Source organism: Sesamum indicum, linkage group LG6 (assembly GCF_026168435.1).
Source record: "Sesamum indicum cultivar Baizhima isolate 11 linkage group LG6, ASM2616843v1, whole genome shotgun sequence".
In the NCBI taxonomy this organism is placed as follows: Eukaryota; Viridiplantae; Streptophyta; class Magnoliopsida; order Lamiales; family Pedaliaceae; genus Sesamum; species Sesamum indicum.
Genome location: NC_142662.1, coordinates 20,912,358 through 20,939,190, shown reverse-complemented (window position 1 = coordinate 20,939,190; position 26,833 = coordinate 20,912,358). Strand labels below are relative to the sequence as shown.

The 26,833-nt window shown below is 35.7% G+C and overlaps 2 protein-coding genes, 1 long non-coding RNA gene and 1 other non-coding gene across 5 annotated transcripts; all 4 read right to left on the bottom strand.

Moving 5' to 3' along the window:
* Positions 1–3,276: 3,276 nt before the first annotated feature.
* Positions 3,277–7,634, bottom strand: LOC105163924 (F-box/LRR-repeat protein 3). Of its 2 annotated transcripts, XM_011082456.3 has the most exons (7): positions 6,776–7,633; positions 5,863–5,988; positions 5,628–5,732; positions 5,155–5,548; positions 4,950–5,079; positions 3,978–4,269; positions 3,277–3,899 (listed from the first exon to the last, which is right to left on the bottom strand). In XM_011082456.3, the coding sequence occupies exons 1-7, from the start codon at positions 7,412–7,414 to the stop codon at positions 3,621–3,623; spliced, it is 1,965 nt and encodes a 654-aa protein (XP_011080758.1). In that variant the 5' UTR covers positions 7,415–7,633; the 3' UTR covers positions 3,277–3,620. The 2 variants fall into 2 exon arrangements, with proteins under 2 accessions (XP_011080758.1, XP_088737254.1); XM_088881128.1 differs by lacking the exon at positions 5,628–5,732 and having other exon boundaries at positions 5,155–5,575; positions 6,776–7,634.
* Positions 7,635–11,531: 3,897 nt separating this feature from the next.
* On the bottom strand, positions 11,532–16,572 carry U2B'' (U2 small nuclear ribonucleoprotein B). Its single transcript, XM_011082457.3, has 5 exons — positions 16,401–16,572; positions 14,727–14,899; positions 13,982–14,066; positions 12,955–13,037; positions 11,532–11,942 (listed from the first exon to the last, which is right to left on the bottom strand). Exons 1-5 carry the CDS (start codon positions 16,471–16,473, stop codon positions 11,667–11,669), a joined length of 690 nt encoding a protein of 229 aa, XP_011080759.1. The 5' UTR covers positions 16,474–16,572; the 3' UTR covers positions 11,532–11,666.
* A 4,886-nt stretch (positions 16,573–21,458) lies between these two features.
* LOC110012123 (uncharacterized) lies at positions 21,459–22,993 on the bottom strand. The gene is made up of 2 exons (XR_002287255.2): positions 22,575–22,993; positions 21,459–21,992 (listed from the first exon to the last, which is right to left on the bottom strand). It is a non-coding gene; the product is annotated as an uncharacterized LOC110012123 (long non-coding RNA).
* Positions 22,073–22,376, bottom strand: LOC148787901 (signal recognition particle RNA). The gene has a single exon (XR_016066278.1).
* Positions 22,994–26,833: the final 3,840 nt, after the last annotated feature.

Sequence of the window (26,833 nt, the reverse complement as noted above, 5' to 3'; positions counted from 1 at the left end):
CCCCACGATCCTCTAGTAACCGCTTAGATGGGGGAGGTTACCACGCGTGTGGGAGGATGTTTACTAAACATCACCTCAGCGGTTACCCAAACTCACCTATCTTTGCCAAGATTGTGGTTATCAAATCAATCCGACAAAAGTTGAGATACACTTCCCAAAAATTGCAGAAGGCGGCAGAAAGGAACAAGCGCCAAAGTAGTTAAGAAAGGTCCCTTCTTCTCGCGCTACAAGGGTTCCTATTCTAAGGAGTTAGGGGGCATCCTTCCTCCTTAGAGTGGGGGAGACTGAATGATGTATGACCCAAAACACTTTGACCAAGAAAGGGTTTGAAACCGAAAATCAAGCCCACCAACCCATGATGAGAATGGCCCGCTAGAAGATTATCAAGCTCGGCTGAAGAGGAAGCCCAATACAAGGCTTGTCTTCCAAGCCCAGCCCAGGAGAAGGGAAGCGCCACAAGGTTCTCATTAGCCTAGAAGGACTTCTTCCAAAATAGGAGCCCTCACATAAAAGGGAGCTCTCCTCCAACCAAAACGTGCTGATCATGCTAGAGATAAGATGGAATCGTGCCTTATCCGCTGTTTTTTCGCCCTTTTTCTCGGAGATACAGTTAACGTGTAGAGTCCCCAAGAATAGGGACACCTTCTCTATAAATACAAGCAGCATCTCCCGGACGGGCACCTTTAAGAATCTGGAAATTGCTTTGCTATTTTGCTGCAACTCTCAACTCGTGCTCTAACTCTATTTGCTCATGAAATTCTTATTTTTATCTCAATTTCTCATTGCAATTTATTTCTTCACTTACGTTTCCTAAATTCGAAACTAACTTGAGCGTCGGAGTGTTAACGTGTTGTTTTGCAGGTGCTATTTCTCAAGTTACTTTGCTTAATCAACTGAAGTTCATCATCGAGATCCAAAACCGTCGGACCCGTGCTAAAATCGCACGTATCACTAATAATGCACTTGTACAAAATTGTAACTTAGAATTTCGCCGCTCACCACTAAAATGGGCTTATTTTGACACGTTTTTATTGGAGAAAATTATCTTTCTTTTAGTATCAAATATTCTTAAACCGTGTGGTGTTCTGTATTTTCAGCTCTAGAAGATTTTGATGGAAAAACTGTGAAATTGAAAGACAAATTTTAAGATGTCAAATTTGTATTTTGCACTAAACATGGGCTCGTCTAAGTGAAGCAGGAGAAATTTTAGTTTGGATCTGACTGAGTCAAACTCGAAGCAATGTGACACATAACAAATATAACATACTTATTTTATAATTAATTTGATTCGACTAAATCTAATGGAAACAAAAAAATTTCGTGAAGCAGCGACAATGTTGAATATGTAAAGAGTTGGGTTGAGTTTAAAGAAGATGTGGCTGATGTTATTTGCGTTTTCATGTTTATCTAGATAACGAATACTATTTTTTTCCCCGATACTAATTAGGAATAATAGTTTTATTAGAAGACTTCCTCCTTTTTAGCTTTGAGTGCCTATCTTCTTTCTTTTTCTTTTTTTTTTTTTTTTTTTTTTGAAATAGGGGTTGTGACTTGTCCCAATCCACGTATAGATCTGGATTTGTGGTTGATTACAATCATAGCCTAAGTGGTGATATTGTGCAATCCTCATGGCCAACTGTTTATTATTACAATTTAGTTGCCCAAATGGTCCTCCACTTTTACCATGTATTTCCAAAGATACCCCTTTGTTTGAATTAGATTCCCAACCATGGTTTTTTTCCATAAAGATAATGTTCAGTGTTCAATTTTGTTTTTTAATAATTATTTATAATAATTTAATACAATATAAATAATAAGTTATGATTGACTAATTAATTATAATTTTGTAATACTTATAAATAAAAAAATATTTTAATTTTTACTTTTGTAATTTTAGTAAGTATTTGTTATAAATTTAAATTATAGAACAACAAATAATAAATACATAAATTTGAAAAATATAAATTTCTTTTGATGTTCAAAACTTATAATAATTTGTACAAGTTAGATTTGATATTATTATATTATATATATCTTAATAATTGTGCTATTAGATATATATTTTATATTATTATATATTCATAAATATGATTTTTGATGAAGATGAATATGATGACGACCGGGAAAATGTTTTATATTTTGTGATGTGAATATGATGACGACCGGGAAAATGTTTTATATTTTGTGATGTGAATATGATGACGACCGCGAAAATGTTTTATATTTTGTGATGTGAATATGATGACGACCGCGAAAATGTTTTATATTTTGTGATGTGAATATATGACGCTGATGTTTTGTTCAATTATGGGGCAATTTTATTAATTACACATTTTATCTCTTATTACAACTACAAAAATAATTACAACATAAAATTATCACACAAATAATCATTCAATAATTAATACAAAGCAGATAAGCTATTAAATACATTTTATTAAATATCCCAATATTAATCATAAAATTATCTAACTCTTTTTAATCCCATCAAAAAAAGTAAAGGAGCCCTTGATGCCGTTGGTAGTTCGTATATTATTCATAAATTAAACCTTAAAAAAAAGTTCCTTTCCAAGACGGTTTACTAATGAGAGAATTAGTTAACGAACATTGTTCCTTTACTACGGAAAAGGTAAACCAATTTATCTATTATGAATTAATATTATTTTTCCATCAATGATCGACAGTAGAATCAAGTTGGATCCTATCATTAATCAAAAAGTTCTCCTAACTTCTCCTCATATATGTTCTCCCTTCAATTTTATCTTCTTATTTTGATCAACGAAACCCCCCTTTTTTCATCTTATCGAAGAAAAAGATTTAAAACCAATCCCGTGAATTCAACCCTATTCACTCACTAATTTCACAAGTTTTGTGTAGGAAACAATGTTTTTGGATTACACCTATCGTATACCACTGTGTAACGTTGGTTCATACTCCAAACTCTAACATGGGACTGATTTTCAACTTTGTCATACGTTGCCTTGTTGGTAGATTGGTCAAACAATAGTGTTAAAAGGGATGCACAGGTAGTGATTCAAAGGGAAATGTTGCGGACGGTGAACAGGCAGATCTTCGACAGAGGATTTGCAGCTCAATCAAATATGTGTCATGTCCAGCAGAATGGACAAACTTATGCATGATAAATCAAGAAGCAAGCATCATTACAAATAGCTTTACCAACGCATCAATACCGATTCTTAAAAATTTAGACGAATTTGGCACGAAGTTCTTGTTGATATTGAAAAGTTAACGACGAAACTGCCTGCAGAGGGTGACTTGTTAATTGAAAGGAACATATAGAATATACTTTAAAAGGATGCCGACTGCTTAATGACACTTGTTTGAAATGCCAGAACAACCCCAGGCATTTTTGGAGCATAGATGCTTATTGACATTACACCTTGGCATACTGCTACGGGCTAGGAGCAGCATTCATAATCTCACAATAATTTACAGAGGGCCGTTCATTGTAATGACATGAATTCTCTCTTCTAAAACTTGTGCATCTTGTGTTTGATTTTCTCAAGAGACCAAACGGGACTTAAAAGAAGTCGAAAGGTGATTGATCGTGAAATAGATAGAAACATTATGGCATAACACGAGGGTGATATCAATGAATTTTATAAGTGAAAGGGAATTGTATTTACCCAGTATGGCTTGTTCCTCCAGTGAATAGCACAACCACGTTCTTCAATGGCACCCAGGATAGCCTCAGGGATCAATGATTTATAGTGAGTGTGAAGCTTCAATTTCATAAGCCCTTGACATGCTAAAAGAGCAGCTATAAGGCCATCTGGAGTCAATCGAATTACATGCAAGATAGTCAAATTCTGCAGACAGCTGATGCTAGCCAATGCCTTAAGTCCATCGTCTGTAACTGGACAATACGATATGTTTATCTGCAGATATACAGATCATTATTAAAGTACGGTTCTCAAATTTCATGTTTCACGAGGCGAGAGAGAAAGCTGATTTACCTGTTTGAGATATTGAGAGTATTGTGCAAGATGAATCAATCCAGCATCATTAATATCGCATTTCTTAATATCTAAGATGGTAAGATGCTTACATCCCATAGCAATGGCTGATAATCCCACTGAAGAGACAGAAGGACAACCTCGAATTTCAAGTGCTTCCAATTGCAGACATTTCGCTAAGGATGTTAAAGAACTATCTGTGATCTTATCACAGTAAGCCATGTTAATTCTCTCCAACAACGGGCAACCATTAGCGATTGCTGCAATCCCGACATCAGTTATCCACATGCACCTATAAGAGACGGAATAACGTGAAACTCCTGGAAGAAATATTAGGGCAACCTGAGAAAAAGAAAGGCCCACACGTATACTGGTAGTGAACAACTAAGCTACAGCACGAACATCTCAACAGCCCATATAATGGCACAGTCTCAGTTCCTCAGGATGTGCTCTCAAATGTGACAAGGGTTAGTAGATTTCCATGCCGAACTAAAGCAATAATTAATGATTGGGTAAAATAATATCTATCTTCTTTTATGCAATAGCATGACACCTCATAAAGTTGATTTCATCATGATTTGGAGGCAACTCGTTGCATTTTGCTTTCTCAAAATTTTTCTCATTTAGAATAATATTCTGTTTGCATTTTTTAAAGTAATCACAAAAAGAAGTTAACAAAACATGGTGGAAAAACTGCATTTGGAAACAACAAACCCATATATTTAGATATATGCTATCCAAACATGCTGCTTCTTTCAGGATTATAGCACAAGAAAATCAGATTTCAACGACCATGATGATTTTGTTTCAATGTCAGAGTTGAAGCATAGAACAATTAGCTATCACTCTGTAATGCAAAATGACATGAACTTTTAACGGCAGGCATTCTAACTAACTTCTCCTAAGTTTTCCATTGGAGCTCAGCTCACAATATGAACAGCATAGGGCTGCGGAAATTCTAAAAATTTTCACCTGTACAAGTCAAGCTCAACAAGATTTTGGCAACGCCTCCCCACATGAGATAGTCCATGATCCGTGCCGTACATACTCAATCCCATCTTTAAACTCAAAAGTTTGGAACATCTTGAGATTGCCTCCAATCCTAAACCATAAAGCATTTAGTATTTGATCACGTCAATACCACAGCACATAGATCGTTAATGCTAAGAGTATAAACCTTCATCATTGATAACATTCTCCGTGATATCAATGTCCTCCAGAGATTGGCAATGCTGTCCAATCAAAACAAAACCCTCATTTTGGACCATGACACAGGCCTCCATTCTAAAGGAAGTGATATAGTTACATGAAGTTGTTATGCTTGCTATGGCGGCATCAGTTATCTCCTGACAGCATGTCATATCCAACTTCCTTAATTGCCTCTGTTTTTGTGCAATGTAGGAGAGACCCTCATCTGTCACCCCATTGCACTTACATAAGCTCAACTCTTTTAAAGATTCACAACAGTCCGCAATGGCTTTCATTGCAGCACATGAGACACGGCAACCATCCAACTTAACAAATTGCAAAGCCGATAATTTGTAAAAGCATTTTTCCAGATCAAATGTGACCTGAACCATTATGTACGAGTGAAGGGCCTGAAATAGATTACCAGCTATAAGAGTATTGAATTTAAAACTTTGCACTTACAGAAAAGCAATATGCTAAATTAAGCTGGCGGAGGGATCCACTGCTGTTGGTTAGAGAACCCAAGCCATTATAGGTAATATTGTCACAGTTGGAAATATCAAGCACCTGGAAAGCACATCGTAGAAGAGTACGTCAAAGCGACCTAAGTAACTCAACTGTTAGGATCAAACACAGATTCCTCTTCAATGATGATAAAATTTATAACAAAATAAAGCACAGTAAAGCAAGAATGTACCTCCAAGGACTTACAACCTTGTTTCAGATTCGTAAGGCTCTCATCATCGATACCATGACATCCAACGAGAGCCAACTCTTTCAGGTTTTGCAGTTGCAGAATAGTCGATAGGCAGTCGTCAGTTATCTGTACATCATTCAAATAAAACTCAGGCATCATCGTTTAGGAGTGACCAAAAAGATTAGAAATGAAAAGAAATCAGGAAACAGTTCAAAGCAAATGCCACGTCATGTCTACATATGCATCCGCCACCAAAAAGAGATAATAACCTAAAGACCATAAATTTTAAAATACCCTTTTGCACAAAAAGAATCTATAGTAACAGTATCTTTCCTCAAATTAAGAGTCCACTAATAAGTGGCTTCAGTTTTATATAGCAATACATTTTATTCTTTCCTTCCCTTTTTTCCTTCATTTTTTTCCCTTACTTCTATTGCTTTTGGCAAGATTGTTAATGATGGTTCAAATAGACCCATATGATGCTAATGCATATTGATTGACTGAATCAGCTGAACTCTGCACTACGCCTCAGTCTTTCTTAGAGAAAATTGAAATGAAGAATTTGAAACCTTTATAACGATGTTGTTCCATGAATCTCCAAGGCAAACAAAAGCAATATACATGTATTCTTCTTCTATAACTTACAATTACTGAAACACGCTTCCGTAAAATTGTAGAGACCTAAATTCTCTTGTTCTGCAATATCTCAAGTTCATAGTCAAATTTATCCACACGGACTAATAACCATCAAAAGCTCAGAACAGTCAAATTCAGAATAGTCGTTCACTTAATCAGAATTTAACCCAATTCTTGAAAAACTCATAATTATGAATTTAACCAAATTCTTGAAAAACTAATAATTAGAAAGAACAAAAGAACCAATAAAGCATAATCAAGCAGTCGAACTCATTACCGGCAAATAAGAGAGATCCAGAGAACGAAGCTCCCGGCACTTATTGGCGATCAAACCCACACCTAAATCAGTAACTCTAACACACCATCTCAGGCATATCAGCTTCAGCTTCTTGCACCCCACAGCTATACACCCAATCCCAATATCCGACACCAATTTACACCTACTCATCCACAATTTCTCCAAGTTCTTAGCTTCAGCTATGGCAGCAGCCCCCGTGTCTTTCAACTCAGTAGCATTACTCAAATTCAACTCCACCAAACCCGCGCATTTTGCTGCCAAACTCAATAAACCCACTTGCGTAAAGAATCTTGATTTCGAAAGATCAACAGATCTCAAGGTCTCCGAATAGGCATTGGCTACAGTTGTGAGTATTTTATCGTCAATTCTTGGACAGTTAGTGAAGTCAACGTGATGGACGCGAGTGTACCTCTGGACGGGGCCCGGAATGAAGTCGGCGTGGAGAGGTTTCAGGGTTTTCCTGTGGCGGGCTTCAATGGAATGGCACGATTTGCAGACTACGGAGAAGGATTTCTTGTCTTGTGGGCCGGGTTCAAGCAAGTCGAGGATTTGAAAAACGATCTCTTCTGCGAGGGAATCGAATGGTGTGACGGTCATCAGAGCTTGATTTTTTTGCATGGCCGTTTCTTTCTTCAGGATTTCTTTGAATCAATGACGATCAAGAATTTGGAGGGGAAAGTGACGCATTAGAGTTGAGGTGATTGATTTTGGTGGAATTCCGGATTCCAACTGTTCTTGCTTAACTAAAAAAACAGTGGGCTCTGCAGGGGAAGTTGAAGTTCTCTGCTGGGGAAGATGCTACTGTTAAATACAAAAATATTTTCGTGTCATTTTCATTTCCAATTTTCAGTAAATCAAATAAGGCTGCATTTGGATTCAAGACTTTCTAATTATTCATAACAAAATTTTTGGATATGTTTGGATAATTTTAAATATAAAAAATTTTAGATCCTTTTATTTTAATTTTGAACTAAATTTTGATAAATATAAATATTTTTTTAATTCCTTTCAAAACCAGTTATTTAAAAAAAAATTCTTCAAATTTTTCCCCAAAATTCAAATTTATCAATCCAAATACATCTTAAAGGTAAAAGTGGAGACATGTTTATTTGTCAAAATATTTTATTATAATTTTTATTTCAATCATTATTTTTTGTTATATCTACATTCGAATATATTTCTATAGTTTGAGAAATTGTATATAATACTTGATCTTTATTTTTATCCATAAATAGATCCAATCCATTAACAAAAATAGAAGAAATTTCCTAATTTCAGCAAAAATAATAGAATAAAATTACCCTTATATCTCTTCATACTAATGCATGTGAATAGATCCAATTCATTAGTGTGTGAAGATGTAAATCTCCACCCTTATAAAGATAGTTTGGTTAAAAAAAAAATATTTGAACTATAATAAATTTGTAATAAATCAGAAATAAATATGGATTTTCCTTCACATTAGGAATAATTACCACTGCCCTCCCCTGAGGTTTCAGGTAATTACACCTATACTCTTGTGATTTGAAAAATTACATCTAGCACTCTTGAAATTTGCTTCCGATAAACAAATAAATCCTCCCTTAGTAAAAAAAATCACCAAATTTGTTGATATTAACAAAAAAAAAATACGAAAAAGAAAATTATATCACCCTCAATTGACTTATTACTAATTTATTGTAGGTCAGGTAAACCTTTTTAAGACTAAATTACCCTCATACGTCTTTTATGTTAATGTATGTATTTTCACCATTACAAGGGTAGTATAGTCGAAAAAAATTATTTGACCTACAATACGTTTGTAATAAGTCAATCTAAAATTAATATAAATTTCAATTTAGTTTTTTTATGTTAATATTAACAAATTCAATGAATTTTGACTAATTGGGGGATTTATTTGTTAGACAGAAATAAACCTTATAAGTGTTAGATATAATTTCTCAAACTATAAAAGGTCTAAGTGTAATTATGCAAACTTTAGGAGCGGGGAGTGTAATTATTCCTTTTTTTATGATTTCAACAAATTTGATCAAACTAACATATGTATCTACTTGTTGGACGAAATAAATATTTAATGACCTAGGTGTATTTTTTTTAAATCACAAGGAGTTTATTTGTAATTACACAAAACCTTCTCGACGATGAACTAATAACATATTTTTTAATAATAATTTAATATGACATCATTTAAAATTCTATTTCACTATCAATTTTATTTAAATAAAAAATGTATTTAATTCAATACCATTAACAATAAAACATAAAACCAATAAACAAAATTGAGATCTTAAAATTAAAGAAGGTATAGGGTTCATTTTATATATGCGATTATTTAACTTATTTTACTGCAATTTCTCAGGTTTTTTTGTTTTCTTTCGGATGTATGCTTTCATTTGAAATTATATATTTTGACCAGCTTTTAACATTTTGATGTATCAAGTATGGTAATATTTTTTTTAATAAAAAACTAAAAATAAGTATGATATTTTTTCGACATGATTAATTATCGTGATTAATAGTGTAAACTTCTGACTAATATTAATGGTCCAGAGTTGTCTATTAACCATTGGTTTTACAAGGCAAATGTATTAGTGGTTATTAAAAAATACAGTAAACATTTTCGTGATAAATAAAATCATTACAAATATTGCTTATCGTTTTATCTCTGAGATGAAATAAATGTTGATTGAAATGATATTTTTTTTTCCTTTCTGGTTAACAGCAAGATGAAAGTGTAATAGTAATATTTGGGAAAAATTACTTTTAAAATTCAAAAAGAAAATTATGAAAGAGGTATGTTTTGAAAAGTGTTGAAATTTTAGGCACAACTAGAATTTGAAAATCCAGCTCTGTACGATATAAAAATAAATAAATAAATGACCAAAGATCTGGGATTTGAAATCTCATATCTTTGACAATTTTTTATAAAAAATAAATCACAAAGGTGAAAATCCCAAATCTGAAAAGAAATTGCCCCATAAATGGGATTTGAAATCCCGTTTCTCACATGTAAAAATCTAGCAAAGCTGGTATTACAAAATCCGGTTTTATGTCTATAAATACTGCAGGAAATTCTTCTTTTTTGTCCACAAAAAATTTCGTTCTTCCTCCGAAAACATTCTGCATTCTTATAAAAATTTAGCAGTTGCTGCAATGTGAAATTTTTTTCAGTACGACCTATAATTTTTTGTGTCAAAACTAGTACAGTAAGTGGTTTTTACTGATTATATTTTTCTTCTCTATATGCATCTCATTGTAAAAATATTGTTATCAGCTTAATTTTTTATATATATTTTATTTTATTGTGTAGATATAACGTAACAAAACAATATTGATATTATAATATATTTTGGAGGTCAACGAATTGACTTACAAGATTATGTAATAAGCTATGGTCACCGTCCAATCAAAGTATGTCTAGAAACCCATATTCTACAACACTTGTAGAACACGATTGTGGCATGAAACAAGTTGAAGAACCCAAAAACAAAAAATATTGTTCTAACCTTCTAGCACATCTTCAAATCGATAAGTTGACTGCCCGTATAATACACTACTATCACATGGACGAAAATTAGCCATAATTTTACTCTCAATAACAATTTTTTTTTCAACTACTAAAACTTTTTTCTTACAACTCTACAATAATTTTTTACACCAATTTTCATTAGTTGCTTGTGATCCTTCTGCTGATACCCAAATTTGTAGAAGGTACATGTCAAGAAATTAATTTTTCTTTTTTTGAGTTTTCGTCTCAGAACTAGGGTTACAAATTCCGGTTCTAACACAAAGAAGCATGCATGCATCGCATCGTCCAAACAAATGCATGCTTTTCATTTAAAAAAAAATATATTTTCTGTCAAATCTAGGATTTCAAATCGCAAATATGTTTGCCATTCTTTAAAAAAAAATTGTTAGATCTGAGATTTCAAATTCAAGATACAAATCCTGGCTCTGCCTAAAATTTTAAAGATTTTAGGGTAACACCTTTTTCATAATTTTTCTTTTTTCTTGCACTTAAAAAATAATTGTCTCTAATAGTTGATTTAAAAGAAGAAGAAAATGTAATAACAATTATAAGGAACAACTACATTTACAACCCCTAACCTATGATCTATTTAAACAAATCATCTCTATCATGTGAATATTATACATACACTCATCAAAACATCAAACATCATTTATCATTCCTACTTTTATAAAATTAGACGTATCGTCTCCCAAAACATCAACATCATTATACAAAATACCCTATTTTTTTACTATTAGGAGTGATTTCTGTAATTATGCATAAGGAATTTTAACAGACATTAACTCAGGAGGTATAAATATAATCATCCCTAAATATATGTTATTCTCCCTAAATATATGTCTCTCTCTAGAGCAGTAAAGCGTGTGGGAATTTTTCTCACAACCAAACAAAACTTATGGTTTAACTCATATTTCTGCCAGGCACGCACAACCTAAGATGCGAGCCATGTCCTAGAGCTCATCTATAATTTCAATTTACTATAGGAGAAGAAATAGAGAAAATACAAACTTACGACAACGGAACGGTTTTGGATCACCTAAACATCAACACACAATAGCCTTTCATTTTTCCAGTAGTTGTGATATTGAAGAAGATTATCTCCATAGAGAGCTCACCTCAGCTAAAGTCAGCTAAACAACAGTTGAGTGTAGGAGTACATATTAAAGCGGTACTGTTCCGTAACAATTTGCCTACTATTAGAACAATGAACCTGATTTGTCTGTGCTACTTTAGATGTCTATTTAGATACAGTACACCAAATTCCTAAACTTTTACAATTATCTCAACATGATGAGCGTAAAAGGGAAGCGCACTCAGCAAAAACAAGCAGAAGATTTCTTACTTTTTGGCGTATGTGATGGCCATGGGATTCTGGGAAGTGATTTTAAAGCCTTGAAGGTCCTGCATGGCAACGGAAGACTGCGAGTCGTCTTCAAATTCTACAAAGGCAATACCAGGCTTTGCTTCCACCATCCGGACTTCTCGGAAACCAGGGTACTGTTTGAAGAGCAATTCCAGCATCATACTGTTTGTTTCGTACGGAAGATTTTGTATGAAGAGTATGTTGTTAGGCTCAGCAGCTGCTTCTTGAGGGCCTGGCTTCCGCGAGGCAGCCTGAAATGTAACAGAACATACTCATTTTCTTTACAGAGAACAAAAAATGCTCTAAATCGAAATAGGAAAGCCAAATAGAAAATAGGGATATTAGACAACTGAAGGATCAGACTGAATTACTGCTATGGGGAGCTGTTAATATTGGCCAGAATAAGCATGTGTTCATGTGGGCGTGTAGTTTTAGTAACAAAAGTTGAAAGCAGGGCCGCAGGATTGAGATCAAAAGGTAGTCCACAGGTGATGTGCATCACTATTAAGTAGTGGGCATGTAGATTTAGTAACAAAAGTTGAAAGCAGCAGCTTAGCCCACAGGTGAAGTGCTCACTGTTAGGGTAGAAGCTTTTCCTAAAAACGGGTATTATAAAGGTTGTGGTTGGACATTGTGATTCAGTAATTGAAGCATTTGTGTGCAGAAAGGAGGGATGTAAAAGCCTTTCAAACTATGGCTTCATGCTATGAGGTTTCGTGATACGAGCAGTGTTCTTCCAGAAACACAACATAGCTATTTAACAATATTGTGCCACAATAAAACTTCAGGAAGAACTCGATAAATAAATTTGAAGGAAGCAGATATCCAGCACATAACTGAGATCAGTTGTATATGAATACAGGAGATCACAAGCAACAATCAAGGCCTTGAAACACCTATATAGCAAATAATAATAGATAAAGGAATTTATTGTACATGGCATAGCACACTTCAGATAACGAAGACGACTCATGGTCCAAGTCTCACTTTCACTTAGTCAACCTTTAATTAGCCACTGTTTAACATTCCCCAGAAATTTTAATTCTGAAATGGGGATAACAAAGCCACTCAGAAAAACTGCATGCCATAAACCCCACATATATCTAATGTATGAAAGCTGAAATTGTTGGTTATTTTCATAAGATGACATGCACTGAAGTTCACACAACCCAGTTACACAAACATCACTGTGTACACGCCAAATGACTTACAATAGATATTATTTTATACATAAAATATATCATTCAAGCGGAGAAAACTTACAGCTGCGCCTCCATTAGTATCGGCTCTGGGGCCATTTGCAGTGGCATTTTGCTGACCTTCTTCACCACGTCTCTTTCTCTCAGCTGTATCAAGCAATTGTTGCAAGAAAATATCGTGCAAATAAGTCAGTATGCAATAGTGAAATCAACTTCTTTGGGCAAGACTTTCACTGAAGCTTCTGGAGTCTAAGCGAAATTCTTGTATACCATTCCATACATGAGAAATCCGAAGCACAACACACGATAGGTATAGTTTCAAACAAGCAATCCAGATTCCAGATGAGTTACATGTATGATGTACCCAAAATTTTTAATCAAGAACAGATTTTTCCTACTGTTAGGTAACAAGTAGTCTTATTATAATTTGCTGCATAACCACATCAGCCAACCAGTTTCACAATCACAATCATACCACATAGAAATTTCTCTTTAACAAATTGAGATTATAAATAGACTACTCTAAGAATTATTCAGGAAGATTCTAGAAATACTTTAAAGAAAATCAAATCAAATTTCATAAGCATATAGATTATCAATTAGCAAGAACGCCCAAAGACATCATTCATATCATTTGTGGTTGTTCCTCATGTATGCTTTCAAAAATCTACAGAATAACACCCAAATCATGCAACATATGGCAGTCGAGTCCTTGACCTAAAGGCTCTCATTCATGTTTTTTTGCAAATTTTCTCTTGTACATGTTTTGAAAAGATCTACAAAATACAAAAGTCACTGCAAATCCAAGCAACCTGTGATCATTGAAGTCCTTGAAATAGAAATGCCTATGACTCTCATCTAAAGAAATCACCTAATAGCTCATTACAGCATAATACAGTCATGTAGATTTCTATGTCAGCATACGTATTCACTGTCCTGCGTGGAGCACTAAAAACTACAAACTGCTATACAGTGATTCATTTTCTGCGTCAACTACATAATACAATAAGCTTAAGTGATATTTAAGCAAAGAGAACATAGAGGTAAACAAGAAAGGAAGAAAATGCAGAAAACTTCAGAAAAAGATTCACCTTTTTCCTCTTGCTTCTTTTTCTTGTCATAGGTACCCTCAGCTTTAGCAATGCAATCTGACTTTGTTTTAGCATATTGTATCCTCTGCAATGCAAGTAATAGTTACAAAGTTGGATAGAACACATTATTCATAGCGAATTACAAGTTCTTATGTGTACATACATCAATTCAAACAAACGGTATCTAAATGTGAATCTCCAATACGAAATGTGGCATAGGACTCATAGAAAGGAAGACATAAAAATACAAAGCCACAGATCTCAATGAGTAGCACACTGTAGTATGTTTATTCAAGACATACCAATTTACTTCCGTTCTTTAATGTGAAAAATATGAAAGCTTCAAGAAATAACACCACCACATAAGAATAATTTTTTTCAGGTAGATATCATAAGCAACACACTTCATGCAAGATAATACTGTCAATACTTTTCAGATACAAATCAAACCCGGCATGCATAAATTAAATTCTCTGAAATTTTTCCAAACAATAGGCAAAAATGGCTTTTACATATGAGCCGCAAATTAATTTAGCACCATAAGAATGCAACAGTTTTACTAAAAGAAGTGTTGAACAACATGTCCAAGTTAACAAAGTTGCATTTAGTGACCCAAAAACTAAAATTATATTCCCGAACTGATAAGGGTTCAAGGGTAAGCAGGAGGAAAAAAAAGAAATGAAAATGCCCTAGTTTCATCACATATATCACATAACACAAACTCACTCATACTCGTTGTACTGACCATAGGTTTGTCATAAAATGGGAAATTTTGCATCTGTCGTACTGCATTGCTTGCAGCTGTCACTTCACTGAACACAACCCATGCCTGTCCTCGAAGCTTGGCAGTTTTCAATGCAACAATGTCCACAATCCTCCCATACTGTGAGAACAAGGCATAAAGAGATCTCTTCAACTCTGTCCAAAGTATTAAAGACATGCAAGGCATCAACATTAGCATCAACATCAATAGACCTTGCAACATTAATCACACATCAATGACCGTGTACCACAGCATTAACAATAATAAATTAACCAAGGTCCGCTCCTTCATCTAAAAGGATTGGGCACGAACGTCTAAGAGCATTACTTGTAAGGTAATGCATATATGAGTTGTCTGCCCTGCCACGCATGACAACAGTGGAATAGCTGACAAAGGACATGACAAACCCTGCCTATGATATATGTGAGTGAAGTATGTTGTAGGATGAAAGAGAATATAGTCGCCTCTAACTATGTTGAAATTACAGAACGGTGGAACCCTCTGCAGCAATTTAAGCAAAGAGATTGTGGGCAGAGAAGCTGTGAATGATTTTAGATTACAGATTTTAATCTGAAAACTCTGGCATTAAGGGGAGAAGGGAGAAGATGAAGAGGATATTATAATCACGTTCAACTAGAAACGGACGCCTCAGAGATGATAGTATCAAATATCAAGAGAAGTCCTCTAGTACAAATTTAAATGACCACCTTTGTGTTATCATCTATGTAACAAGATGGGTATGTAAATATTGGATTCCACCTAAAAGACATCAGATTCTACGATTGTGATACATGAACTATAAGTGAAAAAAAGCCAAATTCAAAATGATCACCAGGATAACATTAAATCCAAATCACCATTAGCAAGAGACAACCTACAAAACATCTTATTTCATGTGTAACTCAAAGTTATAACTTTTTTTTGTATGGATGCTATCATTTGAGTGTCTTAAACTATAGCTTCATAGTAAAGCAAGCACAATACATCAAGCTAGTGAATTCCATCAGCTAGAAGATTCATCATAAGGAAGACTAGTTTTCCAGCATACTTGGAAAACTAAACTAGCCTTCCATCGGTGCAAGGCCAAACTCACACGCCAAGACTACTGATGATTTGAACTCATGGAACTAGAGACTTGGTTATGACCTCAGAAATAATCAAATAAAATTCACTAAAGAAAGTCCAGTTCCAGATTCAAATCCAATTTCTATCTAAGGGGCCAATTCTATGATACAACACGCACAATGCCCAAACAATCAACTTCATTATTGACAAAAGCAGAAACGGCGACTCAACACATATAGAAACGTACCAATCTCAATAACTCAGAAGCATGTGTTGATTTGCTCTATTCATAACAATCATCACATGTTCTTCTAGAGCCCTTCATGACTCCTACTATGCAACATGAAAATCTCTACGCTTGCGTACAGTCAAAAATTGCCCACTATAAGCTAAAAACATTTTAGGATACACACCAGCCAGAATGCAATACTCCAACTAATGACCAAAATTCAAACTCGAACAAAAGCAAATGCGCCATAAAATTTCGTCGCAGCAGCTAATTCATGAGCTCTTTCAAGATTTATAACATTGAGTACGAACCGTAAGTCTTAGCTTCAAAACGAAAAAAAAAGAAAAAGAGGGAAAATAAACCTTCTTTCTTGATTTTCTCGTTGAGATTCTTGATGTATATGGTCTGGTTCGGAGGTATATCACTCGTTAGCATCTTGGCCGCAGTCAGCCACCACCGATTCACCTCACTACCGCTGTGTGTTACTGTGTGCAAGTGCCCTAATAAAAGAAAATGGAGGAAAAGCACTTGAAAGAAATTTTGGCGGTGTGAGCGATAATAATATTTGTTGGGCTGAGAAACTAATGGGCCGTATCTTAAAACTCCCGGATTTCGGCAAGTCCAACTGAATTGGATCGAAGTTTGAGTCACTTCACCTATATATTTTAATGCTCAAAACTTTTATCCATCAAATTTGATTAAATCGAATCAATTACATAAAAAATGTAGATGTAATTAATTCAGACCTAAACAACTGTAATTCATGCTAGAATTTCTCTTTAACAGTAAATTTTTTTATGTTAAAATTTAGAAAATATTACAAAAGAGCTCACATGAAATTTATCATAATTATATATACTTTGTACAATTAATAATCGTCTAACAAATACTCCTTCATAACAGCACATTGTAAGAGTGTATTTAGTAGACGAACATTTAATTCTAGGGGGTATTTGTAATTTTTCAAACAACGAGAGGTTACTTGTAATTATGAAAAACCAATGAGAGCACATTGTAATTTACCTAGTCTAAAATTATATATGTATATATAATTCAGAAAATTGTTTTTAATATAATAATAATTTTTAACCAATTAATTCATTATACTTATTTCATTTTATTATTGTTTTATATTAATTTTAATTACACAAATCCGCTTACCCTTTGTAAAATAAGAGTAACACCACGTGAGCGGATGGTACAGTATTGTACACATGTCCTTTATAAAAGTACAAGTATATTCCTTCAGGGTGTGTGGTATTGTAATGTACGCATCGGTGTAATATTCTGTTACCTAATAGAGGATGTTGGATAAATGGTTCTGACATGTTATTTTGTCATCATGTCATAACCATTTCTATTCAGTGTAGATATGATAAGTCGTCACCATGGCTTATCATATATGTGCTTTTATCCCTCACTGCAGAAGCGTGCACGACTTAAGTCGTGCCCATGGCTTATCTCTGCATGACGGTTTTTCTAATGTAGTCCACTATCCAACTTCAGTAACTTTTGGAACCGTCATATAAAAATACACGAGACATGTTTTATAAAAAAATGTATGAAAGATATTGGGTTTTTGTTGGAGTTTTTCTTTAAAAATTTGATTTAAAGGCTTGAGTCCCCTGATATTCATTAATAGTAAGAAGACACATCATTGATTTGATTGCACCAGATTTAAGAAGAATCCAACATCAACTTTTCTGCAGTCTTTCGATTTTCTTTAAAGACTTGCATTTGAATCAACAGTTGGAGGTAAGAATCCTTAAGTATTTTGCTTTCACACTCAATAATCTAACATATATATGATGTGATTAATACATATATATTAGATATAAATTTTGACAATAATTATGTTGGATTGTGTTGGTATTTAGATGGATTTATGATTCGACCATCTTATTTCCTACAGTCTATTTAGTATCCTTATATTTGGTATGAGAGCATGTTTTTATCTTTGCCTTGATTTGAGCATGATGTTGGTTTCTTGGGAATTGAAAGTTCTATGTATAAATTTTAACATTCAAGTCAGTCATATATATATATATATATATCGTGCTTCAAAATGCATGTATTATGGAATTTATTGTACACATAATTGTCATGAGTATTTGAATCAAATTATTGATTCATGGAGTTTAATGTCTTGTTACCTGCATTTTCATTAATTAAAGACTAGCCACAATCATTTTTAATTTATGCTTATATTTTGAGGATTCATGATTACATATACAATAAAAGGGCATTAATTATATTAGTCATATCCGGTGCAATAAGATCATTACACAGGAATCTTGTTGACTTGTGTGATCAATCATGATGAAATATTCTGTTATATTTCGTGATTTATCCATAGCGAATTGGAACGTAACTTTTATCATAAAGGCATAAGGACCATTGAGTTAAAAATTTAGCACACAGGTAATTTTTATTGATTTATTTATCACATATTTTACATTGGTAAGACATGATTAAATTTGTTGTATCTATTTTGTGAGATGAGCATGTATATTGTGTTGCATCTTTCAACCTATGGATTTATCTAATACGAAGTGTGATATTTTTGAATTAAGATATGACAATTATAAATTGTGAAGGAGAGAATTCTTCTTCATTTAGGCTGGATGAATATTAATTATGCTATAAGAAAAGTGAACCGACTCTCATTATTGAAACTAGCCAACCAGATGAGGTTGGTCTTTTTGTAAAGTGGGAGCAATCTAATGGCCTCAGTGTGATGTTCATAAAGACTAAAAATCTCAGCTAGTATTCAAGGGCAGTTAACTAGCATGATAATGCCATAAGTTGCTGAAGGCCATAGATAACCAGTTTGTGTCTTCAAATAAAGCAATTGCCAACACCCTAATTTTAAGATTTACTTCTCAAAAATTCATCAATTTAAGTGGTGTGCATGAGCATCCACAAACTTATCGTCCTAACCACATTTCAGTTGATTTACATCACCAATAACGAAAACCAACAAGAAAACATAATGCGGTAGAGTTAAACCTTAATAATTATATTAATGACTATGATGTGTACATTGAACTGACCAAATTGTCATCCTCATCCTCATCCTCATCCTCATCGAACTCAGAATCTTCCAATATTCTACCAGCAAAAAACATATCCTCGTCTACTTCGTCTGCATAATCCATAACTTCCTCGTGGAATGAAATTTCCAAATACTCAACTGCACATCAGTTTTTGTTCAGGCATATCATATTGTTAATGAGAAAGGTGTGTACTGTATACTATAAAAGTAACTATCTTTCCTCTTATCTTTTTTTATTTGCAGGAATTTAGGCGTAAATTATTTGACGGGTCCAATTCCAGCATCCATTGGCAATCTCAGTCACGTGCAGTACTTGTATGCATGTTGTTCTCTCTTTCTTTCTCTGTTTGTGGCTTAATGCTCATTCTCAATCAAGGAGGTGCCCCCAAGCAAGCGAGAGAAGGACGCTACAGAAGACAAAGAAAATGAGGGGGAATCCCCCAAGGTTCAGTCAGTCAAAGAGCTAATGATTGTCAACTTGTAGCCGGGGTTCCAGAGAAATTTACACGCATCGGTTCTAAGATGGAGGACATGACATATTATACTCCCTTCTCATAAAGTTTGATATAATTATATGTAAACTTTTTATGATTTAATGTAATTACACGTAAATCCCCTGTGATTTGAGAAATTACATCTACTACTCTCGAGATTTGTTTCTATATAATAAAAAGTCCCATATTAGTCAAAATTAACTAAATTTGCTGCCAGGTTTTTTTGTTGTGTCCAGATCTATTACAATGCTCACAAAATAGATTTCGTTTGTCCATGCGTCCCTTTTGTCTACCAAAATTCTTGAGTCTTTAGCTGCTGCAGCTTGATGCCTACCATTTCCACCAATACTGAGTGTTTGTCTATCACTCAAATTAGTGTTGTAAGCTTAACCATTATTTGTTGATCCTTTCTTCTTTTCCATTAAAGCCTTATACCAATTGGGGAAGCCATATATCTCAAAACATGTATTCTTTAAATGGCCTGTTTTGCCATATTCTTGACAAATTACTTTCTGTTTTTTCATCTGTGAAGACAACTGCTCCAAAAGTTCTAATGTGATTTTTGTTCAGAGCTGACTTTTACATTTATTTTTGCAGGTCAGAGAATGTAGCCTAAGGAGCACTCTAATACAAATTCATAGCAGCAATAAAAATCAAAAACAGAAGTGCGAAGAAAAATCATAGAGAAATCAGAGCAGCCCATGAGGTCAGTAAGTTGTATGCTAACTTACCTCAGATTCCAAAATTAGGACGAGAGGATTCACTTTTTGCTATTTTGACACTGAAAAGAAATTCTGTAAATGTACCAAATTATAAATGGAAGTAGCTACATATAATTACACCAAATTTTAGGAGAGGGAGGTGTAATTATTCCTTTAATTTATTATTTTTAGTTATATTAATATTGATTAAATCGATCCATTTTTTAATTTATTGAGATAACAACATAATCATGAAATTCAATATAAATAAATAAATAAATAAATATACAATCTCAAGTAGCTGTCACTTGTCAGTTCACAAAGAATTGAGTAATTGATTGCCACCTTAATCATGTTGCCCCTTTGTTCTACTTCTAACTACACTTTTGACTTAACAATTACTTAATTACTAATTAAAATTTCAATACAATGATCCAACAATTTCACTAAAAAAAAGTACAACATAAATTAACATTTACAACCCTCACTTGTTAGCTGCACCAAAGGTAATACCATAACAATTTCAAAGCGGATGCATTCATCAATGGCTAGGAACTAAAGTGCACACTACAACACCCGGATTGATTAGACTCTGAAATGAGAATTGCAAAACAGTGGGCTAGCTAATGGATCATATAGAAACAACAATGAATCATACTATACATAAAGTTCATCTCCCTGAACTCAAAAAGATAAATCTCATGACTAAATATAACTCAGAGCATCCAAGCGGGAAAAAACGTTAAACAAAATAAACTAGAAAATTCCATCAAGTTGGCTGCTTTTAGCAAGTTGGGATGCACAAACAGAAATGATCCCAAAATAAGGCGAAATGTCACATCAAATGCTTTCTTATGTGGGTACTTTTGGATTGAATGAATATGATGTGATGATGATGCTGCTTTGTGACTCACCCTTGCTAATTTGCAACTCATCATTTTCAATAATTACAATCCGAAGAAATCAAGCATGTCTTAATTCAGTGTGATTACCTACAAATCTAGAACCATAAATGATCTGAATTAAGCCAAACATATTATTATCCAAATTTGTTTCAACTATTATTGATTTGAAAAACTCCTTCTATCACTGAATATGACAGGACAACTGATCTTCAAGAGCATCTCTCACGCTTTGAGAATGCAACTCTTTTGCACAGATACACATATGGAATTAAATACCGCGTCTTTATTACCACCTTCGCTAGGGTCGTACAATAGCGGTTCAATCAATTACCTGTGGGAGCGATAGAAAGTTTTAAAAAATTTTAATCCCTCTTTTTGCCCCAGTTTGTCAACAGTCGTAAGCTCTAAAAGACGGGACTCAGCCTTTTCGCGGTACGAAAAAAAGACAACAAGCTATTGAAGGAGTAATTACAGAGGTTCAATGCTGTGACATTGGAGGTGCCCTCTGCCATGCAAGAAGTGAATGCCAGCGCTTTCTCCCAATGACTCTTGGATGGGGTCTTCTTCCAGTCCCTGGCCATAAAGCCTAGTTCAAACAATGATCTCTTATCTCATGCCGCAGAATATATCAAAAGGCCGTGGAAACCTCTTGCAACAACCAACCTCTATAGGTCCGTTGCAGGATCTTCCCTCACTCCAATTGGTGGAGAATCAACTCCAGTTCTTCTCGCGCCCAAGCTACCTCTTAGGGTGGTGGATCCCATGGTTGGTCCCCCAAGGCGAACTACCTTCTTGGACACTACATGAGGAGAACCAAATATTGAAGCTAAAATGCTTAAATATTTTTAGTAACTAACATGATGAGGAAAAAATTGGGAAAAAAATGACTGTCCAATTAGGGCCAACCCAACTGACTCTATTGGATCCAAGCAGCGCCGACTCGTTATCCTTCCACTATAGAGAGCGAGAGGTGATCGCTGCTCTGTGAAACCAGCCTGACGCGGTGCCCTCCACTCTAAGGGCCATGAAGCCCAGGCCTACGCCCAAGCACCATGGCCCAACTCTCCACTTGGAGAGGGCGGGCCAGAATTATGCCGCTGGAATCCAGCCAGCTGAATCGACCCAACATCCAGTCACCTTGATGCCCCCACTTGGGTTACAAACCCGCGTTACCGAGCTCAGCGAGCAATACAAGCAGGCCATGAATTAATAAGAAAGCACCACAAGGTTAGCATTTACGATGTGGGATACTTCTCGCTAAGCTACTCAAGATTGAATTCAGTCGCATACTCATATTGGGTTTCTAATTTCGAAAAGGAGAGGCGGAGAGCAACAAAAAGGAGAGAGGGTTCTCGGGATTTTGGTTTTGTTTTATGCATACCTGGATTAATAGTTGGATTGGAGAAGTGCAGAGAAGAAGTCCTTGGATATGAACTTGATTTGCGTGACGGCGAGGCTAATATTCCGACTCTCTGCGGTTTTTTATCTGCTGTGATTATGAGAAAGGAGAAACAGGTGGGAATTTCTGAAGAGATTGTGGTTTGATACGCCATAACCATAAGCGATCGCTGATGAAGTCTCTGGCAATCATACACTTCATCCTGGAAGTGGGTTTTGGGTTTGTGAGAAGCCAAAACATCCAAATATAGAAGGATGTGCTTCTGTGAAGAACAACGAACTCTGAGTGAAACCTATTCAGCACAGTTTCTTTGCTTTGTTGCTTTGAATTTCTGGGAGAAAGGGGTGAAAAGTAGAAAGAAATTAAGGAAGAACAGAGTATTTAAAAGAAAGTAGAGGAAATTCGCGCAGCAAATTACAATTATTTTTTTTTAAATTTGATATAATTATAAATATGTTCTCGTTGTGAATATCAATCAATGAATATTTAATAATAAATAGTTATAAAAGATATATCTATTAACAACTTTCTCTTGATTAGCTCCCGCTCAAAAAATTTCTAATCCATATTGAACTGAACCTTAATCAAGTATATGCTTTATTTTATATCACATGGGGATAATTCATACTTTAATTTTCACAGGAAGTTTTTGATTATTCCTATTATTATGGGGGGGTCTCTCGACTTTTTCCAAAAATCAAGAGACAGTTTTAACAGGGATAAATAATAAAAAATTTATTTTAAATAACATTATACAATTTTGCAAATACAAAAGGTGTGCGACAAATTATTAGTAATTATAATTGAAGAGATACGTAATTTAATTTTGTATTATACTTTTTTTAATTAAATAGAGTCTCTCAAGAGGACGTCTTTATTAACAGGCATTAGTAGTCAACTGCTAATCCTACTGCAATTAGGGTATCCCCCTAACTAAAGGTATGATTTTCTATTTTATGTACAGGATAAGGCGAGGCACTGAACAATACCTAGGAGTAAACCCTCACAATGAATAAGCAGGCATCCGACAGCAAAAATAAGTCCACATAGCTCTTATTTTTCATGCATCTCTCATCTATTTATCATGTGATCAAAATTTTTAATCCTGGTTTCAAGAAAATGCAGGAAAAACTCTGGAATATTACCTCTCCCTCAAAGAGCGTCCTAAGTTCCATATTATTCTCAAGCAAGGACATATCTAGACAGAATATAAAGTAGACATCCTCAAATGCAGAAAATCGAAAGGTCATTCTATTCAAGCACGTCAAAAAAAATTGGGCCTAAAAGCGTGGTCGAGCCCGAAAAAAAAAAGCATTCATAAAATTATTTCATCCCCCTATCTCAAGGGGGAAAGAGCAAAGCAAGAAAATTAAAATATGTCTTCTAAAGGGGGGGGGGGATCCAATCACATCTTTTCTTTTTTTGCCCCACAGGCGGAGTCTTCTTTCTTCTCTTCTTCGGTCAGAGGGGTACAAGTAGTGGAGGCTTCAAGTGGTCCGGTGCCAATATCCCGGGGGAGTCCCCTTCCTTTAGCTTCTAGGCTCTATCTCCTAAGATGTCCCGCGTTATAGAGTCAATTGCTGCTTCAGGGAGGGGACCCCTTACTTCGACTTCAACCTCCCCCAATATGTTGTGTAAGTCTTACTCAATAAAAGTACTTTCTCAGGATAAACAAAAACTGAGAGGTAATACTAGGAAAAGCGAAAGAAGGCAAACATGATTCGAGGGGGGGTCTCTACCCACAGGAGTGGGAGTATCGGTGAAGGGATTTGGAGCATTTTCCATGTCAGCCGCGAGGTGAAAGAATGAAGGCTCTTCCCCAGCTGGAGGATACTCGTGTGCTTTAAATAGCTCGTTGCATGCCACAAAGCCATATTCAAAATAAGGTCAGCTATCCCAGCCACTTCTCTTTGATATCCTTCAAACTTCTTAAATTGCTCGAGGCGGCTGGCCCAATAGCCCTCCAAATAATGTTGGCCGTTAGCAATATCTGGAAACTCGAGGGAGGCCTTCTACACAACTTTCTTAAGGGCATCCTCATAGATTTGTGCCTCTTTTTATAGCTTATTTAGGTCCTTCTCCAATTGCTAATAACGGGTGACTGCTTCCTTCTTGTCCTCTCTAAGCTTGGTGTTCTCTGCCCCCAAGCGTTCCACCTTTTCCTCTAGTTTCCGCCTTTGTACATCATTCTGAGAGGTGGGGGACGAGAGAAGAGCTCTTCACAGACGAAGACAGCCTAACAAGAAGAAATAGGAGGAGATATCCCTTCCAGTTCCTCTTTTGACAAGGAGGACAACAAATGCTTATCCCCTGTAGATAGCACTCCTCTCATAAGCTCAGACACCAACAGTGTATTGCTTCTTCTCTCTTGGTCCAAAGACTGACAAGTATGCAGGCAAGTAGAACAGGAGCGAGAGACACGCCCCTTTCATCCTTAAGAGTAGGCGGATGAGGAGACCCTGAAGGCGACTTTGTAGAACTAGTAGGAGAAGCCCCAAAGGGACACAACTTTGCTCTCTTGGAGGAACCCCCTCAGGTGACACCGAGTGTAGGAGAAGTAGTGTGCTTTCGTTTGGACTCGCTAGAAGAAGGGGTCCCTCTAGCTCAGGCCCTCGAAGTATGATCCTACATCAACTTGCTAAACATGATGTTATCTGATTCGAGAAGAATACCAGAATTACAACCTGAGACAAATAAAGCAAAACAACAAACATGAGGAAAAATAAAAATACACAAGGAGTCCCCCAAGGGCTCCACCCGTGGACTTAAGACAAAATGGTCCACGAGTCTTTCATCAATGAGGGACCAAAAATCATAGGGGCTTTCATTTAAAATATCCAACAAAGAAGTCAAAGCAATGGTTCTCTCCCTATCCTGAAGCGGGGAGGGGGAGAGCCTCCTGAATCCAGCGATCGAGGAATGACCATGGGCTAGAGAGCAAAACTAAGAAAAAACTTCTCTTCTAAGTTTTTCTGGGATTTGGAGCAGGTAAGAAAGAAATACTAGAACGAGGAATAAACACAAGAAAAACCTCTTTCCGCCTTTTTCAAATGGTAGCACTATGCAAACATGCTAGCAGTAACAGAAAATTGATGAATGCAAATAAATTTATAAAAAACCTGGCCAAAAGCTTGAAAGAGTTGGAAACCAACTGATTCAAAGAAACACGAAAAAAACGGGCGACATCAAAGTAGAAAGAAGGAATAGCGAAGCGTAAACCTGATCTTAATTGTGTCGAGAAAAAGCATAAACAGTTGGGAAGAGGAGGATGAGGACGGCTCTTAGGAGAGGGAGTGTAGATGATGAAGGCAGGAGGAACATGATACTCCCGTATCAGTTGGTTCTATCATTGAGGTTGTGAGGATAAAAGATCCCCACTCCAGAGCCGAAGGGGAGATATCCCTCTCTTCCTCCCCAAGGGAAGAACCTTCTCCTTCTTTCCCCGCTAACTCATAATCCATATCTTCCTCATCTATGAGACGACAGGCTGCCACAGCCACTTGACGGAGACTCCTCCTTTAGCCACGAGGAAAGCCGAGTGGAAGACTGTTTATCTCTCCCGAGGTGGCTTCTATGGGATAATAGTCTGCAAAAGTTTCACCACCAAAACGAACTGACTCGTCGGAGGAGGACATGCTTTTGAACGGAAAGCACCCAAAAATTTCAAAGGAGAAAAGAGCAAGATACTGATTTCTGGAGGTGAAACCCTTGATGCTTCAAGAAAAGGAAGGAAGTAGAAGAAAGGCAACAATACCCGCTTAAAGAAGTGGTGAAGGAGTTAAGGGTGTAGTACTCAAGCACGGGTCTCAAAGAAGACACTCGCAGGCGGAAAAGAGAAAATAAAAGAGGAAGTCATTTCAAGGCATCCCTTCTCACTTTGCAGCAGGATCCCCCCTTCCAATCAAAGAAGACAAGGACTCCTACTCAAAGAAGGAGTTGGGGGCGCCCCTCCTCCTTAAACTAGGGGGACTAGTTGATGGGTGCGGCCCGAGAACAAGTGATAAAACCCAAGACCCCCTTTCATAAATACAGCAGCTCAGGTGGAGGAGACCTGCTTAGCATAGCCCAATATTATGGCCCAAATACTTGATAACAGACCCATCACCCATGTATGCATCCCTCTTCAGAGCACACATGGCACATACTTGAACCCACCGCGTGTACTATCTATCTAGCATAGATGGCGTGTGTCAGGGGAGGTTCCCTCAAGAGCTCGGACTCTTGAGTCAGCTAGACTCCTT